The sequence below is a fragment of the Asterias amurensis genome, chromosome 12, assembly GCF_032118995.1.
Source record: "Asterias amurensis chromosome 12, ASM3211899v1".
In the NCBI taxonomy this organism is placed as follows: domain Eukaryota; kingdom Metazoa; phylum Echinodermata; class Asteroidea; order Forcipulatida; family Asteriidae; genus Asterias; species Asterias amurensis.
This window is the reverse complement of record NC_092659.1, coordinates 4,014,764-4,037,629: the sequence shown is the minus strand read 5'-3', so window position 1 is coordinate 4,037,629 and position 22,866 is coordinate 4,014,764. Positions and strand designations below refer to the sequence as shown.

At 39.2% G+C, this 22,866-nt stretch overlaps 1 protein-coding gene and 1 long non-coding RNA gene across 3 annotated transcripts; one reads left to right on the top strand and one right to left on the bottom strand.

The window, feature by feature from the left end:
* Positions 1-351: 351 nt before the first annotated feature.
* LOC139945149 (uncharacterized) lies at positions 352-4,398 on the top strand. Its single transcript, XR_011787058.1, has 3 exons — positions 352-591; positions 895-984; positions 2,260-4,398. It is a non-coding gene; the product is annotated as an uncharacterized lncRNA (long non-coding RNA).
* Positions 4,399-5,567: 1,169 nt separating this feature from the next.
* LOC139945286 (armadillo repeat-containing protein 3-like) lies at positions 5,568-22,527 on the bottom strand. Of its 2 annotated transcripts, none has more exons than XM_071942627.1 (19): positions 22,399-22,527; positions 20,746-20,820; positions 20,223-20,340; positions 19,597-19,722; positions 19,050-19,118; positions 18,253-18,454; positions 16,780-16,948; positions 16,139-16,322; positions 15,516-15,671; positions 14,958-15,243; positions 14,052-14,124; positions 12,898-13,034; positions 12,536-12,704; positions 11,931-12,034; positions 10,998-11,102; positions 9,900-10,112; positions 8,915-9,077; positions 7,834-7,929; positions 5,568-7,274 (listed from the first exon to the last, which is right to left on the bottom strand). In XM_071942627.1, the coding sequence occupies exons 2-19, from the start codon at positions 20,791-20,793 to the stop codon at positions 7,164-7,166; spliced, it is 2,529 nt and encodes an 842-aa protein (XP_071798728.1). In that variant the 5' UTR covers positions 20,794-20,820; positions 22,399-22,527; the 3' UTR covers positions 5,568-7,163. The 2 variants fall into 2 exon arrangements, with proteins under 2 accessions (XP_071798728.1, XP_071798727.1); XM_071942626.1 differs by having other exon boundaries at positions 5,569-7,274; positions 20,746-20,825.
* Between the last annotated feature and the right edge of the window lie 339 nt (positions 22,528-22,866).

Below are 22,866 nucleotides of genomic sequence, written 5' to 3'. Positions count from 1 at the left end.
ATCTTTGTTAAATCGAATAACGAAACCAAAATTCAGTTGCATTCGATTTCGCGCGAAACAAAATAGCTCGGTGGTTAAAATTGGCTGTTCATTAATTGCCGAAATTGACCGAGAAAACCTATAGCTGAGAAACGTAGCCTACCACAAAATACACCTATAGGGATTCACGAGTTCCCATAGCCTCCGATACTAGCTTGACATCAAGTTCGAGGCCAGCTACAGCGATGATTCAAAGTGTGTGCACCAACAGAAAGGTACGTACAAATTGAGTAGACCGAGTCTAGGTAAAAGACTGTTACTCCGTGATGGGGAAATTCCCACGTTGAGCAATAGCTTAAACGACACGTTGCCTTAGATTGCGCAGTTTTTGGGCTAGTACAAGTTTGTACACAATGTGTGTACGCAAATGTAGCCCACAGTGGCAAATCCGAAGACGATTCTAAAGACTGCGTCAGTTATAGACTGGTTGAGCTTTGCGTGCACACCTCCCGTGTCCTGTGGTGGTCTTCTGGACGGGAAAGCTTCCATTAAAAGCAACTCGGACTGCTTCAGACTTCGTTTATCTGACTACACGTGTACATATCGGCGTGTGTGAGTAATTTGAAAAGTTTCTGACGCTAGGCGGGGACAGAAAATAAAAGGGATCTCGTGGGATTGGGACTTGACTGAGGTTTAATTTAACCCCGGTTACCGTGTCACGAAACTGCGTCTACAGAGGAGCGGATATTCAGTGTAACTGTTCTACTATTCGTGAATAACGGGATTTCTCCTTTTAAATACAATGCATTTTTATAGTTTTATACAATTTGTTTGTTGTTGATATATTTTCGTCTTTTATAAATTTATATTTATTTGTCATCGTATAACATTTCTGTAGTTACTTTTTGGTAACAGATTATTTTGAACTCCGCACCTCTCACGTTTTGGACGCAAACCATTTTGTTCATATCGACTAAACGAGTGTGCATCTAACTCTACATCTTGGTGAGTATTATTAATAGATCATGATAATAATTATCCCATTATGATGGCGCTACTTATAAATTATCTGTAATGTCAAGATACTATGGATTTTATTCCAATGATTTGAAGATGCCTCTCCCTTAAAACATTCCTTAAATTATGAAATAAATGGCGATGATTCCAACAAGATGTCGACAATTCATTAGCCTAAGACGACATCTTCTTGGATTGTCGACTTAGGGGAAATGTATCATGTAACGCTGCATACAATATGTTTAAATCCGCCAATTTATGATCAAAGTTGAACATTATCAGTCACGATGTCGTATACATTTCTGAGAATTTGACGTTCGGTGTGGCAGGAGGTTCTGTCCCCCAGAGGTTTGGTGTCCCCACCCCCCCCCCCAATTATGGCTAAGTGTTTATTTCCATCATATACTGACATCGCCCTCTTTAATCATCCTCCTCTCCAGCCTATAACACCTATGTGGGTGGATTTTTGAGAGTTGTGTGTGGTACTTTGGCCCCAAATTACATATGTTCCCCGTCTTCTCCTGATTTTCAGAGAAGATAAATAGTTGATTCACTAAACACTATAGATTTGGTCGAATTGGACTATAACAATTATTGGGGGACGGGCTGGGTGTCCTGAATTACTTCCACCTTCGTTCTGAAAACTGCAGTCATGTTGCTAGCCGATGTGCGCGGCGTGGAGGAGGAGCAGGGGGTCGCGATAGTTGAGTGTGATAGCAAGTGTGAAAAATAACGTCTTGCGCCAAAACTATACATTCTTAACGACACTGGACACTATTGGTAATATTGTCTAAATCCAGTCTTCTCACTTGTTGATCTCAACACAAGCATAAAACAGCAAACATGTGCAATCTTGAGCTCCATTGGTCTTCGGAGTCGCGAGATAACTATGAAAGTAGAAAAAAAACACCCTTGTCACCCGAAGTTGTGTGCTTTCAGACGCTTGATTTCGAGACCTCAAATTCCAAACTTGAGGTCTCGAAATCAAACTCGTTGAAAATTACTTCTTTCTCGAAAACTATGTTACTTCAGAGGGAGCCGTTTCTCACAATGTTTTATATAACCAACCTCTCCCCATTACTCGTTACCAAGAAAGGTTTTATGCTAATAACTCTTCTGAGTAATTACAAATAGTGTCCACTGCCTTTAAGAGCGTGAGAAAGATTCCGACATGATTTGGGTGGGTGATATATTTTTAGTGGCGTTCTCATTTCCCCCTGCTGTTTTAAAACAATCTATTTTCTTCCTTTTTTCCAACCGTAGTAACGCAACTGCTTTCATGATGCTGAAGCTTGTTGTTATTGTCGCATTAACCGGAGCATTTGTTGGAGGCTTCATATCTCCCCTCCTGGGATTCCTGTTCCAGGAAACTGCAGCTGGATATACTGCGTCTTGGTGGCTGTATCTCACGACTATGACAGCAAAACTGGGTGGTGCTGTTTCTAATGTTGTGGTGTCTGTCCTTGTCTATTTCGGAGTGAGTAGGGTAATGGCAAGGATGATACCTTTAATATGCATACTCGGTATCTCGATCTACTACTATCTCAATTGGATGCATGGCACTGATGAGCAAGAATTAAATTAGGTACATCCCAACATATCAGGACGGGGGGGGGGCAATATATAGCGCCTTAACTAATCACAAAACAAAACACACCATCTTTTCTGATTATTGGTATGGGGTCCTTTGTGCAAATGAACTTGTTATCGGGGTAGCTGTTACCATGGCAACTCTTTGTTCAACCCTTGATTTAAACGTTAGTAGGTCATTTTGTTTATTATTTTCAGCGAATTCTTCATTTTGTTTATTTTACCAAGAAGGTGATAGTGATGTGTCATGTGATAGTGTCAACTGCATTGTCAATGTTCAAAATGGCCGTCATCACATCCAGCAGCCACTTTGGGTTTGTCTTCTCAGCCGGTATTTTGGGCTTTTCCCCCCTTAGAAATACAGGCCCTCATCGTTCCACTGGGGACAGAAACATGTAATTCATGCCACCCCAAAGGTGGCGCTATTATGAAACAATGCAGTGTGTAATATAGGGGAACTCCTTTCTCATAACTGAAATCCCACAACAGGGTTGACCAAGTCTGGTTATGTATACAATAATTATTATAAAAAACGTAAGCCATAATAAATGTAAATTAACTAATTTTCACGAGATCTTGATGTGTCACTTTCTCCGGATATAATATAGCACATGAGCATGATAAAATGGTCAGTGCAGAGGTCTTGGGTTAGAATCTCGTCTGAGATGCCTGTGAGTTTGTTTCACATGCCTCCACTGAGTTATACAACACACATCGGTGTATTAAATACACTGGACACACGGGTCAAAGACCAGTCTTTTCACCATCAATGTTAGTAGCGTACAATGCGCCACCAAAAGATGGACCGTGGAGGTCAGTTTCAAAGAAGAACGACAAAACAGATATACAATAAAGAATCCAACACAACTTGGGAGAAATCATTGAAGATCCATCGACAGATCATTACATTAAAAATATAGATGGGAAAATCCAAACGTCTTTGTAACATTAATTACTGTTTTTTTTTTTGGAGACAGACTTATTTAGTCGGAACTCACTATAGTTCCCATTTGCATGTAACAACTAAATTGATATGTCCATGGTGTTCAAAAGTAAAGTGGTAAACCTTTTAAAACGCGGCAATACACTTATAGAGGTCAATAGATGCTCTTAAAACTAATTTTCAGAGAGAAAAATATATAATATTGTTTGCGTTTTGTGTACTTTGATATTTTGAGGGTGGGGTCGTGTCCACTGCCTTTAAATAACAAAGTAGTCAACGACCTGACGTTTCGACACTAGAGTCCTAACTTGTATTTTTAGCCGTTGAAAAAGAAACTTCTGGGTCGAAACGTATGAAAAAAAGGCCAATAATTGATTGTTATTGTTGATTATTATTGTCGTTTTGATTTTTGTTAATATAATTTATTTATTTTTTATGATTATCATTTTTGTGTAAACATCCTTTAACATTTTTGTTTGTTTGCATGGTTACCCTCTTGGTTGATAAGCAGTTTTAGGACAGCTAATTTTGTTTTCTTTAGTCATGACGTTTAATGTGGTTTAATGACGTAGAGTTGTTGGTTTCTTAAAAAGAAAAACACCAAAGCCCGATGTCATGGCAGCTGCTTACCATCAGAATGATTTGGTTACAGTGTTTTGTTCAGTATACAAACAAAGACACGTAAGCTCTAATTGCGCGCTAAGCAGCTTCAGTGAAATTGGGCCGCAAGCAGTCTAATTTAAAGTAAAGACATTAAAACTCTATTGTTTGAGCTATTGATCGTTAGAGGCTGCATTTCCAAAAAAAATAATTATCTTGTGCATTCTATAATTTGTAGCTACACTTCCAATGAAGTTTACCATGGTTGCTATTAAAATTAAGTTTCTAAAAGAAGAAAACAGCTTCCATTGTCATTTTATTGATTTGCGTTTCCATATTAACCAAGGAGCAGCAATAGAAAAGTGTCCCTGTCACCTTCAAGTTTAGGTTTTTGGAAAGCTAACACAATAACCTTTCCAGTGATGTTAAGAGACAGTTTGTAAATCATGAAAAAGGAATAGCCAAAAATGTTGAGGTTCTTTACCTTTCAGTTTCCATAGTCAAACATAGCGACAATGGTTACGTATCCTTGCTGGGCCCGGTGTTCAACTTCTCCGTGGGGCCTTTAGCTCCTCCGCTTGGCCGGGTGTTGCAGCCTGCTCCTCCGGTGGGCTGATGAGGCCTTGCTCCCTCGATCCTCGGGTCGGGCCGTGTGAAACGACTCGCTCATCCTACTTGAAGCGGGTACTGCGGGGTGCGAGTTGCAGCTCAGCTTGATCGACGGTGGATGCTGTTTCGTCTGCTCCTGCTGTCGACGAAGTTCATTATCCTATTTTGCATTTATTTCAAGCCGCTGTCGGCATGCCAGAGGGATGGACACCATGCCACCAAAGACTCGCAAATAACCGAAAGCTCAAAAGAGAAAATAATATCTGTTAGCATGTGGAGGAGTCTCCAAACACAGCTGCCTTCAAGAGAATTAGGCCCTTTTCTTGGAGTTCTCTTGGATGACAGCTCGACGTAGTCGCAGTTTGGTTGTCTCCATGGCCCAATTGCATAGAGCTGCTCAGCACAAAAAATTGCTTAGCATGAAATTTCTTCCCTGATAAACAGGATTACCAACCAAATTTCCACGTGATTTTCAGGATTTAGCAAACAACAGCTGAATACCAGTAATAAGCAATATGCAACAAATGAATATCGGGTTGGTTGGTAAGTAAGTATGAGGCACCCTATGAGGAAAACGTAACTTTTTATTTGAACTTCAAAGTGTACCACAACAAAAGCACAGGGTACTGCAGCAATTTCTATGGTGCCGTTTGTTATTTTGAGTACTTGGTCTTTGACAATTACCCAAAGTAAACCCTGCAAAACAAAAATAAATTTTCCTTCTACAGTGTAACCGTTTGTCTCCCATTCTCTGCCCTGTATCTTCATGAACCAAACCTTTAATACAAAAGTAAAATCCAAAGGGGCACTTTGAGTCTTTTCACATATGTTTATTTTGTTTCATTTAGTTTAATTTCATTTGTTTTCTTTTACATCTTTTGTAACCATAAACCCGCATACACATAGTTTAAATAATAGTTATCAAATCTGTCTAGTAATAAATCACAAGGGAAACTGCCAAATGGCTTAATTTTAAAACAAAAATCTTGTTGATACAAATTTATTGCTATGATAGTTTTCAACATTTTTAAATGAACAACAGTATGTTTTTCATGATGTCATCAAAAATGAATTGCAAAACAAAAGTGGTAGAGTCATTAGGCAACGCAAGTTATAAATTAGTTGTCGTTCGAGGGCGCAACATCAACTGGCTCGGAGGGTCTGGGTAGTCTACAAATTGGATGGTTTTATACAGATATCTCGTCTCCAAGTTGTATTGCGATATCGTTTTTAAAGTCACCTGGAAGTGGTATTTTTTCAAAATAAAGCTTTTGTCACTAATATATGTGTTTTGATGAGTGGAATGTGAATAAACAGTTAACTAAGGTTTTAAAAAATCAGTTCTTATGTTATTTACAAATTTAAGAGTAGACCCCGACCCGAGAGGGCGCTGTTCGTGACGTCAATCGAGGCAGACTTTGCCTGTAATGCGTAGAGTAAACACAATTGCAAAGTACATGTACGTCCCAAGTCGTGAGTTTGTACGTTTCAAAAAAAAAAAAAAGTTTTTTTTTCCGGCAATGCCGACCAGGTGTATTGCTGCTGAATGCAGAAAAACACTTTTTGAAATGTACCAACTCACGACTTGGACGCATGTACTTTGCACGTGTGTTTACTATACGCATTGCAGGCAAAGTCTGCCTTGAATGACGTCACAAAAGGGGTAGGCGGAGTCAGCCCCCCAAACAACTTTATATATTTTTTAAACATATAAATTGTGACAAACAATTACTAAAAAAATTGTTTTGTTGTTCGTAAGCATATACTCTTATGTTTGAAAGAAAACAAATTCTATTTCCAGGTGACTTTAAACAAAACGAAAACATCACCAAAAGACTACAAAAGTGATTTATCAAAAGTCAACCTTGCCTTCAAATGAAAACAAAACAAAAAATTTAATTGTATGGTCCCCATAAAGTCTGTGAGCACAACATTTTATCATAAGCACAGACAAATCTTGCTTAGCAGAAACAATTAGCTTAACCAACATTCCATGAAGTTTACTATGTTGCTTAGTAAAGAAATAATGCTATTCTGCTTAACAGTTTCATGAAACTAGGCTCCGCTTGGCTTGGGCTGAATTACAAAAAAAAAATTAGCCCCATGAAATTACCACCATTAATAACTGCATCTTTACTTTATACTGGACGGAATGTTTACAAAACAGGAAAGTGTACAGGCATTGTATGTACAAAGTTTATACAAATTTGAAATTGTGAGGGTGTTGGGGGGGAGGCTGTAGACATCTGCTAAGTCTTCTTATAGTTGGCAGCGTCTACTGTGTTCGTTCTCATGTGGCCCCCGGCCCTGGCTGATGAATGAGATCTTTGTGTACAAAACAGGGATGTATACACGCATTGTATGTACAAACTCTTTACAAATGGGAGATTAAGGAAGGATGGGGGTGGGGGGGACACGGAGACATCTAGATCTTCTTATAGTTGGCAGCGTCTACTGTATCCGTTCTCATCAGACGCCCTGGCTGATGAATGAGATCTATGACGTAGGCCTTAGGTGGGAACTTGGGCTTCACTGGCTGCAAGGGGAGAAAAGAAAAACAATGCACATTGGCGAGAGGGGAAACAAGTAGCCCTTCAAATTTATACGTCAACAAACTTACAGGGTAACTAATTTTGAAATAGACTGCCATACAAGCCAGCCGCTCTTAGCATCAGGCAAGGCATGCACAGCTTAAACCGAGTCCAAATTGTTTGAGTGTTGAACTACCCGCAGTGGAAAATTTCCAGGGATGGTCCAATACATGTATTCTCTAAAACTCATCCTAACCAAACTCTATTCACCAAACTCTTCCTAATTTAGGATTAATCTTAGCATGAGTTAGATTCTGTATCCAAAGGCATGCATTAAACCCATCCTCGTTACTTGTCCTAACTCGAGATAGGATTAATCCTAGCGTTTCATGAAATCAGCTGGAGAAGTATACCAATCTTAACCGAATCCAGACATTTTGATCACATTTAGACGATGAGTTCCAAAGACATGAATGAATATGATTTTTAAGGATATAATAGGGGTACTTATCTGCAGCTGTAAGAAACTACAAGGGTCAGATATTATACATGTCAGACACTTACGTTATCATCTTCATCTATCAGCATGATCTCATTCCAGGCCCGGTTGTAATCTCCTCTTACTAAGGAACATCCCACACCAACACGATCGCAAAGCGTCTTCAAGATAAAGACAAATATGACTCGGTGTTATCTATCTGTTATATATCTATTTGTTTTCACCATGCATGGGTGTGTGGAGGCACAGTGGATGTACATGATGTATGTCTAAAGCTCCGTTTATACTTCCTGCGAATGCGATATTAACTTTGACGTCATAGCCCTGTTTTTGATACAAATGTTTAGCAGGAGTTGAGCACATATCAACCGATTGCAAATTACTTGATGGGAACTGGTGAAAGCAAAATTTGTATTGTATTCACCTGTTCACAGGAAGTATGAACCGGGCCTAAAGCTTATCTGCTCTGTGGCCAAACATCACTATCGAACAATAACAGGTGCAGTTGTACCAGCTCTATGAAATTCAGCCCAGATTACTACAAGAGTTGAATGATACTTAGCACTTGGAAAAAAAAATTTAAAAAATGATCAAGTACACCAGGGCTGACCTATATAAACACATGGTGTAGGCTTAATAAGAAGACTTTTCAGTCCAAGGGCAAATAGAAATAAAAAAACAGTCTTAAAGACAGTGGACACTATTGGTAATTGTCAGAGACCATCTTCTCACTTGGTGTATCTCAACATATGCATAAAATAACAAACATGTGAAAATTTAAGCTAAATCGTTCGTCGAGTTTGCGAGATAATAATGAAAAAAAAAAACACCCTTGTCACATGAAGTTGTGTGCGTTTAGATGGTTGATTTCGAAACCTCAAGTTCTAAACTTGAGGTCTCAAGATAAAATTCGTGACAAATTTCTTCTTTCTCAAAAACTACGTCACTTCAGAGGGAGCTGTTTCTCACAATGTTTTATACAATCAACCTCTCCCCATTACTTGTAATCAAGAAAGGTTTTATGATGATAAGTATTTTGAGTAGTAACCAATAGTGTACACTGCCTTTAAGAAGAATATCATGTCTCTGTACAACCTCTTTTGAGATTGGTGCAAGGTTAACTCCAAACACTTTCTGTGGACTCACTTTGAAGAGTAGCGCCCTGTGGTAGTGGATTCCCCTGTCTATCCTCCCGATGGGTAGAACGTTACTCTTCAGCTCGTACTTGAGCTGACTGATGGACAACTCGTAGCTGAAGTTTGACAGCTGGCCTCTCTCGATGGCACCACCCATCTTGTCACTCACAAATCTACAGGAAACAATGAAAATATGGGCATATTAGTCTTGTCTGTCCGTACGTTCTTATTCAATTCAAATTCAATTCAATTCGAGCTCACATTTATTTCCATACTTCTAAGTTCTGTCAAGAACTGTACTACCTGGGTGGAAGGAAGAAAATTGACCAGGACTATTACTTAGCTTTAGTGGATCGAGGGGACTTCTCATTATAAACTTCTTTACCGCAGAGTGAGTTCTTAATTGGTCTCAAAGTTTTGACTAGCTTGCTCTAGTCATCGCCAGGAGAAGAGTCATCGCAAGTTAGAGTGCCCACTTTCAGTCGACCTGTAATTGACCACTGACCAGCTACGTACATGCACGGTGAAGCACTCACACGAAGAACTCATTAGAAAGTCTAGTCAATTATCGGCTTTTCCCTGTAGTGTCACTGGTTCCCCTCTACGCTTTACACATGTTGGAATGGAACAGGATAAAGAAACCATGGGCTCGAGGCTGGTTCCAAATAGTCGACCACATTAGTCAACCAATGGTCAACCAGCCTGGGCTTGAGTCAATAGTCAACCAGCCTGGGCTTGAGTCAATAGTCAACCAGCCTGGGCTTGAGTCAATAGTCAACCAGCCTGGGCTTGAGTCAATAGTCAACCAGCCTGGGCTTGAGTCAATAGTCAACCAGCCTGGGCTTGAGTCAATTGTCAACCAGCCTGGGCTTGAGTCAATAGTCAACCAGCCTGGGCTTGAGTCAATAGTCAACCAGCCTGGGCTTGAGTCAATAGTCAACCTTAAGTTAACCATGGTGCACATTTGAACTTGCTCAAATTTCTTCAGTACTCACTTTGCAACTCCATCCACCTGCTCCCTAGTGGTGGGCAACCCTCCTACATTAACCAGCATCTCAGTGATGTACTCTTCCAGCTTGGTATCCGCAGGAGGTTCAAACGTAGGGGGTTGCTGATTCAAGATGGCCTCTTGCTCGGCGAGACGTTCTGCTTCCAGACGCTCGCGTAATTCCCGCTCTTCTTTTTCCTTCTTGGTTTCTCGTTTGCCTCTGCATGAAAACACAAAATTGATAAAGACATTGATGAAGTCTTTATGGGCCCATCCAGCGCTTAAACATGTTAAAGGTTATTTATTATAATTCCTTGTTCAGACTAGTCAATAGGACAGTAGATGAAAATTAGTTTTTTAACCAAAAATCTAAAACAAAATTACCAATAAATAACTTCTTAGAAAATGTTTCTTTTGACCAAACATCAAACTTCTTTGATCAATAAACTCCAAAAGGCCAATAATTAAAAAGGATGCAAAATCTGCTTTATTTTTGAAATAAGTAATTAGTAAGGACCTTATACAGTACTAAAGCTCAATAATTAATTTTTACAAAAAAATAATGCAGCATTCTAAATGATGTCCGCTTGTTTTATGCTCTTTCCAAATTCTGTCAAACCCTCACGCATTATTTATTGGTCAATGCTTAAGCCCGGTTTATACTTCCTGCGAATGCAAAGGTGAAGCGAATTTTGGTGATGCAACAATTGGTACGCGCTCCTTTTTCCCTTTGTGACGCAATGAAATTCGCATCGCAATAAGCGTTCGCAGGAAGTATGAACCAGGCTTTAAGGTGGAGCTTCTCGGATCAACTGTTATGAAACTCCTCTTGCTGTCCTGCAGGGGACCAACTCAGTTGTCATATGGTAATGCCGACAACTATTGAAGCAAATTTTGGTGATGCAACAATTGGTACACGCTCCTTTGTTTCCCTTTGTGACGCAATCAAATTTGCATCGCAAAAAGCATTGGCAGGAAGTATGAACCAGGCTTTAAGGTGGAGCTTCTTGGATCAAATGTTATGAAACTCCTCTTGCTGTCCTGTAGGGGGCCAACTCAGTTGTCACATGGTAATGCCGAAAAACTATTGAATGAAACAACTCACCCTCTCATGGCCGACTTGGATGACTTACTCCCCAGGTTGGTCCTGGATGTATCAGGCTTCAGGTCTGCTTCTGATTGGATAGTTTGCATGGGTGAGCCTGGTGGACTGTCATTCAAAAAATTTAAATTTAAATACAGTGAGAGATTTAGAAGGTGGATCTGACTATGCAGTACACAGCATTACTTAGGCACTGGACACTAACGGTAATTACTCAAAATAATTGTTCAAATATACAGTTTGATCAAAAGGTCCTTAAAAGCAGTGGACACTATTGGTAATCACTCAAAATAATTAGGAGCATAACACATTTCTTGGTAACAAGTAATGGGGAGCTGTTGTAAGTATAAAACATTGTGAGAAACGGCTACCTCTGAAGTAACGTAGTTTTTGAGAAAGAAGTAATTTCCCACTAATTTGATTTCAAGACCTCAGAATTAGATTTTAAGGTTTCAAAATCAAGCATCTGAAAGCACACAACTTCGTGTGACAAGGATGTTTTTTCTTTCATTAATATCTCGCAACTTTGACAACCAATTGAGTTCAAATTTTCACAGGTTTGTTATTTTATAATAATAATAATGTACATTATTATTATTTTTTTTTTTTTTTTTTTTTTTTTATGCATATGTTTAGATACACCAAGTGAGAAGACTGGTCTTGACAATTACCAATAGTGTCCAGCGTCTTGAAAGGAAATGCAGATAAATTGGACAAAAATAAGTCAAAATAAAAATATTTATGTTTTTCTTAGAAAACGAATGTTTCTGTTAATTTTTTTTTGCAAATAAATACTTTGATGATCACTTTGGATCAATAAACCCAATTTATCAGGCACATAAAATATGCAAAAGCAGTTTTACGAAGTCCGTACAAATTTAACTAATGACCTTATAATATAGTTCTGAGCAGACAATTATGTAGATTAAAGCTTACCTGGCATCAGCTTTTGCACAATTTATGAGAAGAACCGGTCTCTTCTGATCCACCTCACGCTTACTCAACTCTTCAAGGGTCAGGAATTTGCCGTCAGGTCGAACCTGTGAATCAGAACAATGTATTATGTTAAAACTTGGTTATTATATTATATTACAAACAGTACTTTAGAACAATTGATCATGTTCAATGGGAAGTGGCAGTGGTGTGATAAATGCCTCTGGGGTTGATTTCAAAAAGCACTCAAAATTCATTGCAAGACAAATGTCAGTAGTACCATGGTGACTTGTATTGTGACATCACATTTTTTTTTTTTGCAACTACGATTGATTCGCAGTTAAAGTCAATCTCGGCTCTTTGTGAAATCGGCACCAGGTCATCAGAGGTAACTGTCAGCATGCTGTGGCACAATATGCTGCCAATCAAACCAGAAACACAATGGCAAACCCCTTCTCTTTCCCAAAGTGCACTGGGTTCTTTTACTTGCGTCACATCGACAGGAACAAAAACTCTACGTGCCATTGTAGCATCTTGGTTCACCATGTCTCAAAAAGGCAACATGGCATAGCCAACCAGAGATAAAACTTCTGGCTGGAAAAACTCACCCTTCCAGCATCGTAGAAGCCATCCTGAATAATATCATTTGGTCCGAGGCAATCCATCAAGGCATACTTGGCCGGTAGTGTGCTATCAAGAAGACGCTCCAGTGCTGCATCACTGAAGGTGTTCTGTCGTGTACTGGACATCTTCACTTCCTTCAAGATGTCAAGTCCGCTACAGTGAGAGAAAACACAATTATAAAATAGCTTTATAAGACGCAAATTCAGATATTTCAGATTATTCAATATTAAAAAAGGCATAACAGGTATATCTTCAGTAAAGCACTTGTCATGCGGTTTGTTAATGATTATTTTATAATTTATAGATCTGTCAATTTGGGAAAAACAAAATGCGATTTAATTCTTACCCAAGTTTGCATAGCTCTGTTGCAACTAGTGGGTCAGTGGCACACACTACGATGGCCCAGGATGCACTCCGACGTACCTCATCGTTCCCTGACTGAAGAAGCTTCAGTATAGGTGACAGGCCCCCTAAACCACGTAGCTGAAAATATCAGAATAAATAACAAAATGTAATAGTTAAAGGAACACGTTGCCTTGGATCGGACGAGTTGGTCTTTGAAAAGCGTTTGTAACCGTTTGTTATAAAATGCATATGGTTGGAAAGATGTTGTAAAAGTAGAATACAATGATCCACACAAGTTTGCCTCGAAATTGTGTGGTTTTCCTTTTACTGTGCGAACTAACACAGCCGGCCATTTATGGGAGTCAAAAAATTGACTCCCATAAAGGCCGACCGTGTTAGTCGACGAGGTAAAAGGAAAACCCAGCAATTTCGAGGCATATTTGTGTGGATCATTGTATTCTACTTTTACAACATCTTTCTACCCATATGCATTTGATAAAAAACGGTTACAAACGCTTTTCAATGACCAACTCAACCGATCGAGGCAACGTGTTCCTTTAAAAGAAGAATCTTAAATATAACTTAAATACGTGTATGTTAAAGTGGAACCTTGATTGTGGTAGAGCAACAGTTAAACGAAGGGTGTAACTTTCATATCAACAAATCTGTTTTTATCTCCTCGACCATGTTTCTGAAAATGTTAAGAATAAATAATTAAATGAAGTAGATTAAATAAATCCTTAACTATATAACTTAATTATTCAAGTGAATTGAAACACGATTAACTCTTTCTATCGATTCTAAACAGTAGTATAAGTTCACCTGTGAAACCAGCAGATGTCAATAGACTTTACATGATTGAAAGACAATTTACCTGGTCTTTACAGTAACAAAACCACCGAGAGGTGGTGTACAAATACAAAGCAAAATATGAGGGATTAAAAATAATGTAGGGGATTAAAAAATGCACATTCCACACACAAAAGGACGTCAGTTTTGCTTCCTGTAGAGTGTTAAATGGCTAGGGCTGAGATTTTTGTTGCATTCTTGGTTTCATTCAACCATTCAGATATATTTGAAACAAATTTTAACGTTAGAGAGCGTAAAAAAAGGGGAAAAGAAAGATGTAGACATAATGAAAGCTTTGATGAGTACCTGACTTCTAGATTCTGCATCACACACAAATGCAGCAATTGCCAGGGCTGCTTTACTCTGCACTGAGGTGTTACTGTACAAGGAAAAAAATAAAAATAAATCAACCTTTTTATAAATGTATTGACAAAAGAAGATGCTCACAAGCCACTTTGGAACCAAGAGAAAATACTGTATAGCCATTATACACCTTCGGTACAGAAAAAAAGAAAAAAGTTAACAGATTTACAAATAACTTACAGGGTTTACAGAAGGTAGTGGTGAAAGACTTCTCTTGAAATATTATTCCAGGAAATGCTTTACTTTTTGAGAAAACAGTAAAACAATATCAATTCTCGATAGCGAGAATTACGGATTTATTTTCAACAAATGTCATGACACAGCGAAACGTGCGGATACAAGGATGGATTTTCCCGTTATTATCTCCCGACTCCGATGACCAATTGAGCCTAAATTTTCACAGGTTTGTTATTTTATATATAAGTTGTGATACACGAAGTGCGGGCCTTGGACAATACTGTTTACCGAAAGGGTCCAATGGCTTTAAACGACAGGTTAGTGAAGCTAATTTCATATCATTCGTTTTTACTTTTACATCGATGTTTATCAAGCAAAGTACACTCAGAACTTTCCGTGTTCTGTCAAAAAACCACTCCGAAACCCATTTATGTAGCACCTTACAATGTGCCCTGATGCGTTCAGCATCCAGAACCAGAACCATCCAGGAAAACCCCCTACTTATTAGCAATTAGAGTAACTGAAGTGCCTTGCTCAAGGACAACAGCCGGGACTCAAACCGCATCCACTCTGCTGATTAGAAACACCGGAGCCTCATATCCTCTATGCTTCATGTAGTTGACCGCTCGGCCAAAACACAACATAGAGTAAGATTCATGAATCATTACTTACGTTGACATGAGAGGTGACACGAGTGCCCCCACCACGCCCCTCTTCTGAATATCCACTCTCAATATCTCGTCCGTGGCCATGTTGGTCAGCACGATGGCGGCGTTGGCCTGAGCGCCCTCGTGTGAGCTATTGAGTAGACCGATGAGTGGCTCGATGCCGTTGTGGTCAGCCACCTCGACGCAGTTGGCCATCTGGGAGGTGGTCAAGTTAGCCAGGGCGAGAGAGGCATTTTCGGCGATGTCACCGTTGTTGTTGTTCAGGAGTTTAATAAGGGGTGCAATGCCATCTTTAATAAAAAGGAGGTAAAGACAAATTGAATAAAAATGTATATATTTTTTTTTTATTCACTAGGAGCCTTGCTGGTAAAGCATCATGCAATATCTTCCAAACTTAATAAGCACAAAATCGGCCGCTAAGCAGCTCTATCAAATTTGACCTAGGATGATAAAAGCAGCCAGGTCTCACTTTAGAACAGCCATGAAGTGCAGCTTAGGGCGGCCAAGAGAGCAAGGGGCTTAATGAAGGCAACGTCTTTAGACAGCTTGAATTGAAACTCACCATACTCAGCAATGGTAACTCTACAGATCGGGCTCTGTGCCATGACGCCTAGGGCTAGAGCTGCAGCCCCCATGACCTGAGCATTATCCGACGTCTCAAGCAGTGTGATCAGCGTCTTCTCAGCTTCTTGCTCATGGAATATCTTACAATTCTCCCCTGAACAAATTAAGAAAATAACACAATAATACATAATTATTTTTTTTTCAACAGCAATACAAGTCAGGCCTGATACTTCACGGAGGCAACGAAGGCGATAATTGCCTTCATGTCCCCTGGTCATTGCATTGGTGCCCTTGAAATGCTACAGTAGAAATTTACAATGTCCTCATATAGGGTGCCTTCCGTCAGTGCCATGCTTTGTGGCAAGCAGAGCCATGAAATTGGAAGAAGAGCTTGGGTTCATACTAGACCACCAGCCACCACATGGATGAGTACACTGCATCTCCTAAATCAATGTTTACAGACAAAATAAAACTACAATCAACACAATTTATTTTATTTTTTTCATTGTATTTGTGCGAGGCACCTTGGTTGATGTGTGCGCTTTATAAAACTTTGTTACTGTTATTATTATTCAAGTATTATTTAAAATTGTAAGATAAAATGTGGCAATAAAAACTAACCATTTCTCGCGGCTCGTGCGATAGCTTTAGCGGCATGTATCTGAGCTTCGGGGACCGGTGATTCAGCAGCGAATACCAGGAGTTTCTGCAGACCTCCTGTGGTCTGTATGAGTTCCATCGTCTCAACGTCTTCAAGACAGTTGGAGAGAACGAGAAGGGCGTGGACGTGAAGGTCCTCCCACTCCTGGATCAAAAGAAAGAAAACAAGTTCACAGAATGACTGTAAAAAACCACTTGATCTTTCTCTCTTCAACGACATAAAGTGTCGACAGTATTACCGAAATCTTAACCTATAGAAACTGATCCAGTGAAATCGATCTGTTTGGCTACTTACATTGATCGAGTGAAAAAAAAAAAAAAAATCAAATCAAATTGCGCACTGTTTAAACTCCTTCATAGCAAAGGACGCGTACAAGTACAATTGATTTTACAAAATAAAGTGTCATAAATTGTCCAAGGTACGACCTATAATATTCATTCCATTATCACAAGTGATACTTTTGACTTTTGAATAACCCAAGGCAACACAAATCAGCAAGATACATTTTGTTTAATGGGAAAGACTTATTTACTTTTTTTAATACAGAATTTTAAAAAAGGTAAAAAAGATACTTCAAATCTCAATGCTACAAAAAACTAACCTTTGTGCTGACAAACTCAACCAGTCGTTCCAATCCCTCCATCTCCCTCAATGCCTCTCTGTTATCCACGTCCTGCGTGCACAGCGTCAGACAACGTAGGGCCTGCTCCTGGATGGATGGATACTCAGACTTCAGCAGCTCAAGAAGTGGCTCTAAACCGTGGAGCTCTCTGCGTTAACACAATAGAGACATGATAGAGAGAGAAGAGTTTATTACAAGACCTGTTTGACCATGACCTGAGCCCAATTTCATAAAGCTGCTTACGCAGAAAATATTGCTTGATGCATTTCTGGTAAACAGAAATGAGCAGAACAGGCAAAAATTGCCTATGGTAGTTAGTAGTGCTGGGCGAATAGTGAAATTTTGTTATTCGGATACCGCTGGCCAACTATCCGAAATTAACCGGATATTCGAATAGTTTTTTTCGCCGCTAGAGGGCGCTATAAAAAAAATAAAAATAAAAAAATATTTAGAAAACAAATTTTTTTTGTCGCTAGAGGGCGCTGTTCGTTCGTGAATGAGATCTTCTGGGCGGATTGATATTAGTTTTAGACAGTGTCACTCGGTTCATTCATAAAAATGGCGGATCTAATTTAAAGATGGCGATTTGCTTTTTCTTTTGATCGTGGACGACTCTACGTGAAGGAAAACTTTTGTAATCTTTGAACAAATTACGTCAGAAATGTCATTGTTTTGACTCTTCACGGAGGTGAGCATAGTTAAATACTTAATTTATGCTGTTTTATGCTGTCTTAATAGAAGTTTCATTAGGATTCAGACAAAACATTCATGTCAGTTGTCGCCCGACGTCCGCGGATATTCGGATATTAAAGAATATCCGGTTACTTGGTTGTAATTACAGAACTATCCGGTTTATAAATAGCTATTCGCGCCCTATGCGGATATCCGGTTAAGAAAAAAAAGGCATTCGCGGTTACGGATAGGAAAACCTATTCGCCATTAACCGGATATTCGAATTATTCGCCCAGGCCTAGTAGTTAGGCTGGTGTCTCAGACACAATAGGGCTCCTTAACATTAAGCCTTACTCTTTCGAATAGGAGGTAAAATCGTTTATTGTGTAAAGCACATAAAACACCTAAAACACTTATCATGAAAGAGAAGGGATTTGACTCTAAGTGCTTCTGGAATTGGCTGTATGAAGCACCTTCTCTCTCTCTCTGACATGTCTAAGCACATTGGGAGTAAATTTAGGTTTACGACACTGAAGCTCTCGATCGATCCTTTCTAGAAAATGCTTTTAGCAGAAATCAGAAAAGCAAAACAGAGAGTGGAACCAACTGTGGAACCTTTGTTTGTTGATGATCGTGGGTATTGAAAATGAGAGTTTTTGGTAAATTTGTACACCCTCCTGCTTATCACTAAATCCTTTGTAAGTGGCAAGAATCTATGGGCCATATGCAAAGAATTCACAGCTAGCAGTCGAGTCATGACATTGACCTCTAAAGTCTAACCTGATAGCTGTTCTAGTCTGGTAGTCTTGCAGCAGCAGGCAGATCGCCTCCACTACATTCTTCTGAACATCTGGGTCTGGATCTGTGAGTAGCATGATGAGAGGTTCCAGACCGTCGTTCTCAATGATCTGAACCTTGCTGGTGAATTCCTGGGACATGTTGGCCAGACACAGACTGGAGAACTCATGCACGAGGGTCTCCTCTGTGGGTATGGAAAGCAAAAGAGCGGTCAAGTAAAGTTTACAAATTAAAAATGCGCCATTCAGAGATTTTCGCAAATTGGTCGTCAATCAGGGGGAGAACCAAAAGTCATAATTCCTCTCTATAAAGGCCATGGGACATGTTGGCCAGACACATACTGAAGAACTCATGCACAAGGGTCTCCTCTGTGGGTATCAAACTAGTGTGGTCCGCCATTTAAGTTTAGAAATTTCGAATGCACCAATCAGAGATTTTAACAGTGATTAGGGAGCGAACCAGGTCACAATTCATCTTTATGTAGGCCGCGAAATTGGGCACTTCTTAAAAGTTTTCTTAAAAGTCGAGAAGGTAGTGCATTCTGCTCTACCAGCCAGGCTCCTAGTGAGTACCCTTGCCTACATCCTTACAGACTGTGAAGAGCGTAACCCTGTTTCAGCCTCGGAGAAGGTGGCAACCAATTTAAAGACCTTGTTGCACCAAAGTGGCACCATAAAGTGATGCTTTAATGGTTTCCAAGGGTTTTGAGAAGCTTTCTATGTGCTAGGTCTTAGTTTTTTTGTATCTTACAGTCTTACATGTCTTACTAGGAAACCTACCATCTGGGGCGAGCAGTTTGATAACATTCCCAATGCAGTCACTCTTTCTCAATAGTCGCCTCACTTCAGCTGCGATAACAAGAAGTAAAAAGAATTTGTTTTAAGAACAAAGTCAAGTTTGTTTATTAATGAGCAGTACATTGAACCAACAATGTTTAGTCTTCAACCGCCCTCTATTGCACTGGTATTGGCCTTGATGCTACCAGCAAATATTTTCCAGATCCTCCTCTCAAAAATCATGGAACTCGTGTGTGAACTTTTCAAGTCAAACCTCCTCACAAAAGTAATTAAATACAAACACTTTTTGCACAGTGAGCTACAAGAGTATATAGATGGATTGCACATGATGTCAATGGCCACCATCTTTGATGAACATGCACACATGAAATGCTATCATTGGCTCAGAGTTTTGCAAAGCGCATATTTGAGTGCACTTTTCCGTTCTTTGTCATCAAGTATGGCGGTCAATGACGCTATTTGCAATCTATCATTATATGGTCCAGTTGAGATTTGATTTCTATTTTGAAGCCCTGCAGTCTGTACTCACGGTGGGCAGATATGACTCCAAGCGTCATGGTGGCGTTGCGACGAACTGTCTTCTCCTCGGAGGTGATAAGTCTGAGTAGGGACGGGATGGCGCCCATGTCCATCAAGAGGGCTTTGTTTTCATCACCTGTAACCATGGCAATAAAGTCATGTAAATTTAGAATCGCATGAGGGATATTTTGAATGGCAAGGCAACTTTCCCTTTATAAAAGGCACCTCTTTTATGGCACTACATTTCAACTTGAAAACTTCATGGGGCACTGTCAAGGCAGTTTTACACCGTAGAAGTCTTGCGCTTATTCAAACGTTTAGGGATTATTTCAACCCCACATATAGTTTTAACAAACTTGCACACTCCGACAGGTCCCATTGTTTCACCAAACGCAAGACTTGCAACTATTCTATGACCAGGAACGTTATCATATTGTTTCTGTTGCTTTCTTTTTTTTTCTCTTTTTTTTTCAGCCACATCCAAAAAGGCGAGTGCCAATAACAGGATGGATAAAACATTTAATTACATAAAATAGCACAAAAGATAAGACTGATCTTAAGGTTTGTTTCAGCCTACAACTATAAGGTAGCAGCTTAAGTCGCTCATTTCGGAAAAGACTTTTAAAATAAACCTACATTTTTCAGCAAATTTGTAGAGCGCTTCACACGATTTGATGAGGATATCATCTTCAGAGCTGTTTAGCATCAAAACCACCGTGGCTGCCTTTTTGCTCTCAACAGAGAGGGGATCAAACTGGAATAACCAAACAAAAAGAAGTATTTAGAACAAAACAACAAACAAAATATGGAATTATGAGTGTGTATGGTAATGCAAGGCTCATGGAAAAAGTACCCCTCATGAAGGAAAGGTTTCTTTTTAAATTATACAAAATCTTCAGAATTCTAATTTTTTTTTAATAATAAAAGGTGTGCATGAGATTTGTAATAAGAACTAATGGTAAACAAAGATGGTCATTGGTCATAGTGGAAAGGTGCCATTAAAATATTTGGCTTCAAATACATCATAAATATTGAGAAATGAGTAAAGCACTATAAAAAATTTGTTGGGTCAAGACAAGTGAAAAAGTGGCTCCGTCAAGACAGCATCTGACTAGGAACAGATCAATGTTTTTTTGTTTTTTTTCAGCATAATACTTACAATGTCTTTTGGAGGAGCCTCCGTCTCCTTCTTGTTTTTCTTTCCCATCGTGTTCTGTCAGATTGTTTCTTCCCTCTGTCCTATCAACCAAACGTCAAGGATAAATTAAATGATTTGCATGATTATACAGTCATGACATGGCGGAAGAAAAGAGAACGAACGTGTCTTCATATGTCTCTGTACTGTAGACTGTAGAGTAACGACAGGATTAAAGACATTGGACACTATTGGTAAATGTTTAAGACCAGTCTTCTCACTTGGTGTATCTCAACATACATGTATGCATAAAATAGCAAGCCTGTGAAAATTTGAGCTTGATTGGTCGTCGGAGTTGCGAGATAACTATGAAAGAAAAAACACCCTTGTCACACGAAGTTAAGTGCTTTCAGATGCTTGATTTTGAGACCTCAAATTCTAAATATGAGGTCTCGAAATCAAATTCATGGAAAATTACTTCTTTCCAGAAAACTATGTCACTTCAGAGGGAGCCGTTTCTCACAATGTTTTATACCATCAACCTCTCCCTATTACTCGTCACCAGGTAAGGTTGTATGCTAATAATTATTTTGAGTAAATTACCAATAGTGTTCACTTCCTTTAAGTTTACAATCAGCTGCTACTTAAATAAAAAGCACCATCTGTCTGGATTACCAGAATTTGCCATCTTAGTCAATTCAAGGGACAGACATTGTTTTTTAAAAACATGCATTGCCTTTTGAAATTGGCGTACGACCTAACCACCTTCCAGACATTTCTGTGACAGGAATCGTGAAGTTCTAGAAAGAGCTGAATTGAAGGTGTTAACACATTCCAAATTGAAAATTGCACAAAATGTTTTGCCTGTTGAACACCCGTTGAACAAGATGGTGCATCATTGGTTGGTGCAGTCTTTGAAGTAAGTTGGCCTTTCTTTAAATTTGCGCAACGTGCCATTTTTCTCCGCAAGGAATTTGACTCCTTGCCTTGCATAATGAATAATTTCCTCGGAGGAAGCTCCCCTCTGACTCTGTCAAGTCTGTCAGGCATGTCTGGTGCAAACTTTTAACACAGGCACAGCGCGATTTTTGTTGTTCGACTGCGAGTGTAATCTTTGAACCACTTGTCGAAGCTGTACGAAGAAAACTTACATGAATAATTTATAATTTGTTAAAAAAGACTATACAAAAAAGAAGCAAGGCTCAGTCATGTTAGTTCATTGATTGTTATTGTTTGATTTGGAAAATTGTAGCAGCCATGCCATGCCCATATCCTATACTACTATCCCTAGCCAGTAGCCTTTATTAATTAATTAATTTATATTTAGTTAGGCCTATCCATCCTTATGCCCTATTACTATGTCTGGATTTTTTCTAAATAAACAGTTCGGTTGTTAAAGAAAAAGGCCAAGCAAACAGAGTATGATAAACATATTAATATAGTATTATTATAAAAAGTCACGTTGGTACAGTAAAATCGCCTGTCAATTATTATTTATTTCGGCCCTCTATATATATTCTATCATCATAATTGCTTTTAAATAGTGCATACTGCAACTGGTTAATGACAATCAACATGATCAATTCAACTTATTTTTATTTTTAATCACGCAAAATACCACACAAACTTGTGTTTAAACTGTAAAATCTTAAAATAAATTTATACCGACTCACTCACCTACTCAAACTTAAGATATCTCTAAGTTTATACTGGGTTTCACAAGCAAAGTCTGAGCAGTTTTTATCATCAAGTCTGTGATCGTTTTTTGCGGAAACTGGCTCCAAGTTGTTTAATGTGTTGCTATCGCTATATGACGTCACTTTAGTCAGCCACACGTTAACACGAGCACCCCTAAACTGCATCCTTTCAAGATCAAAAAAGGATGAGAGGGGACCAGTTACCGTATTACGTGATGCGTCTTTTAGGGTACCGAGTTTATACGTAAACGTAGAATGTCCTAACCACAGGCCTAATTTGCATAGGGCGAGATCGATCACAAGACAATAAAATGAAAACGAGGTTGTGCAGCAATACAAGTGCCGAGATGGTTTATCCACGGGCGACTTGACTCATTCACACCTGATTGTGTATGAAGGTCGACTTATCTCCAAGACAAAAGTGGAGTGAGTTACACACACGACGTCC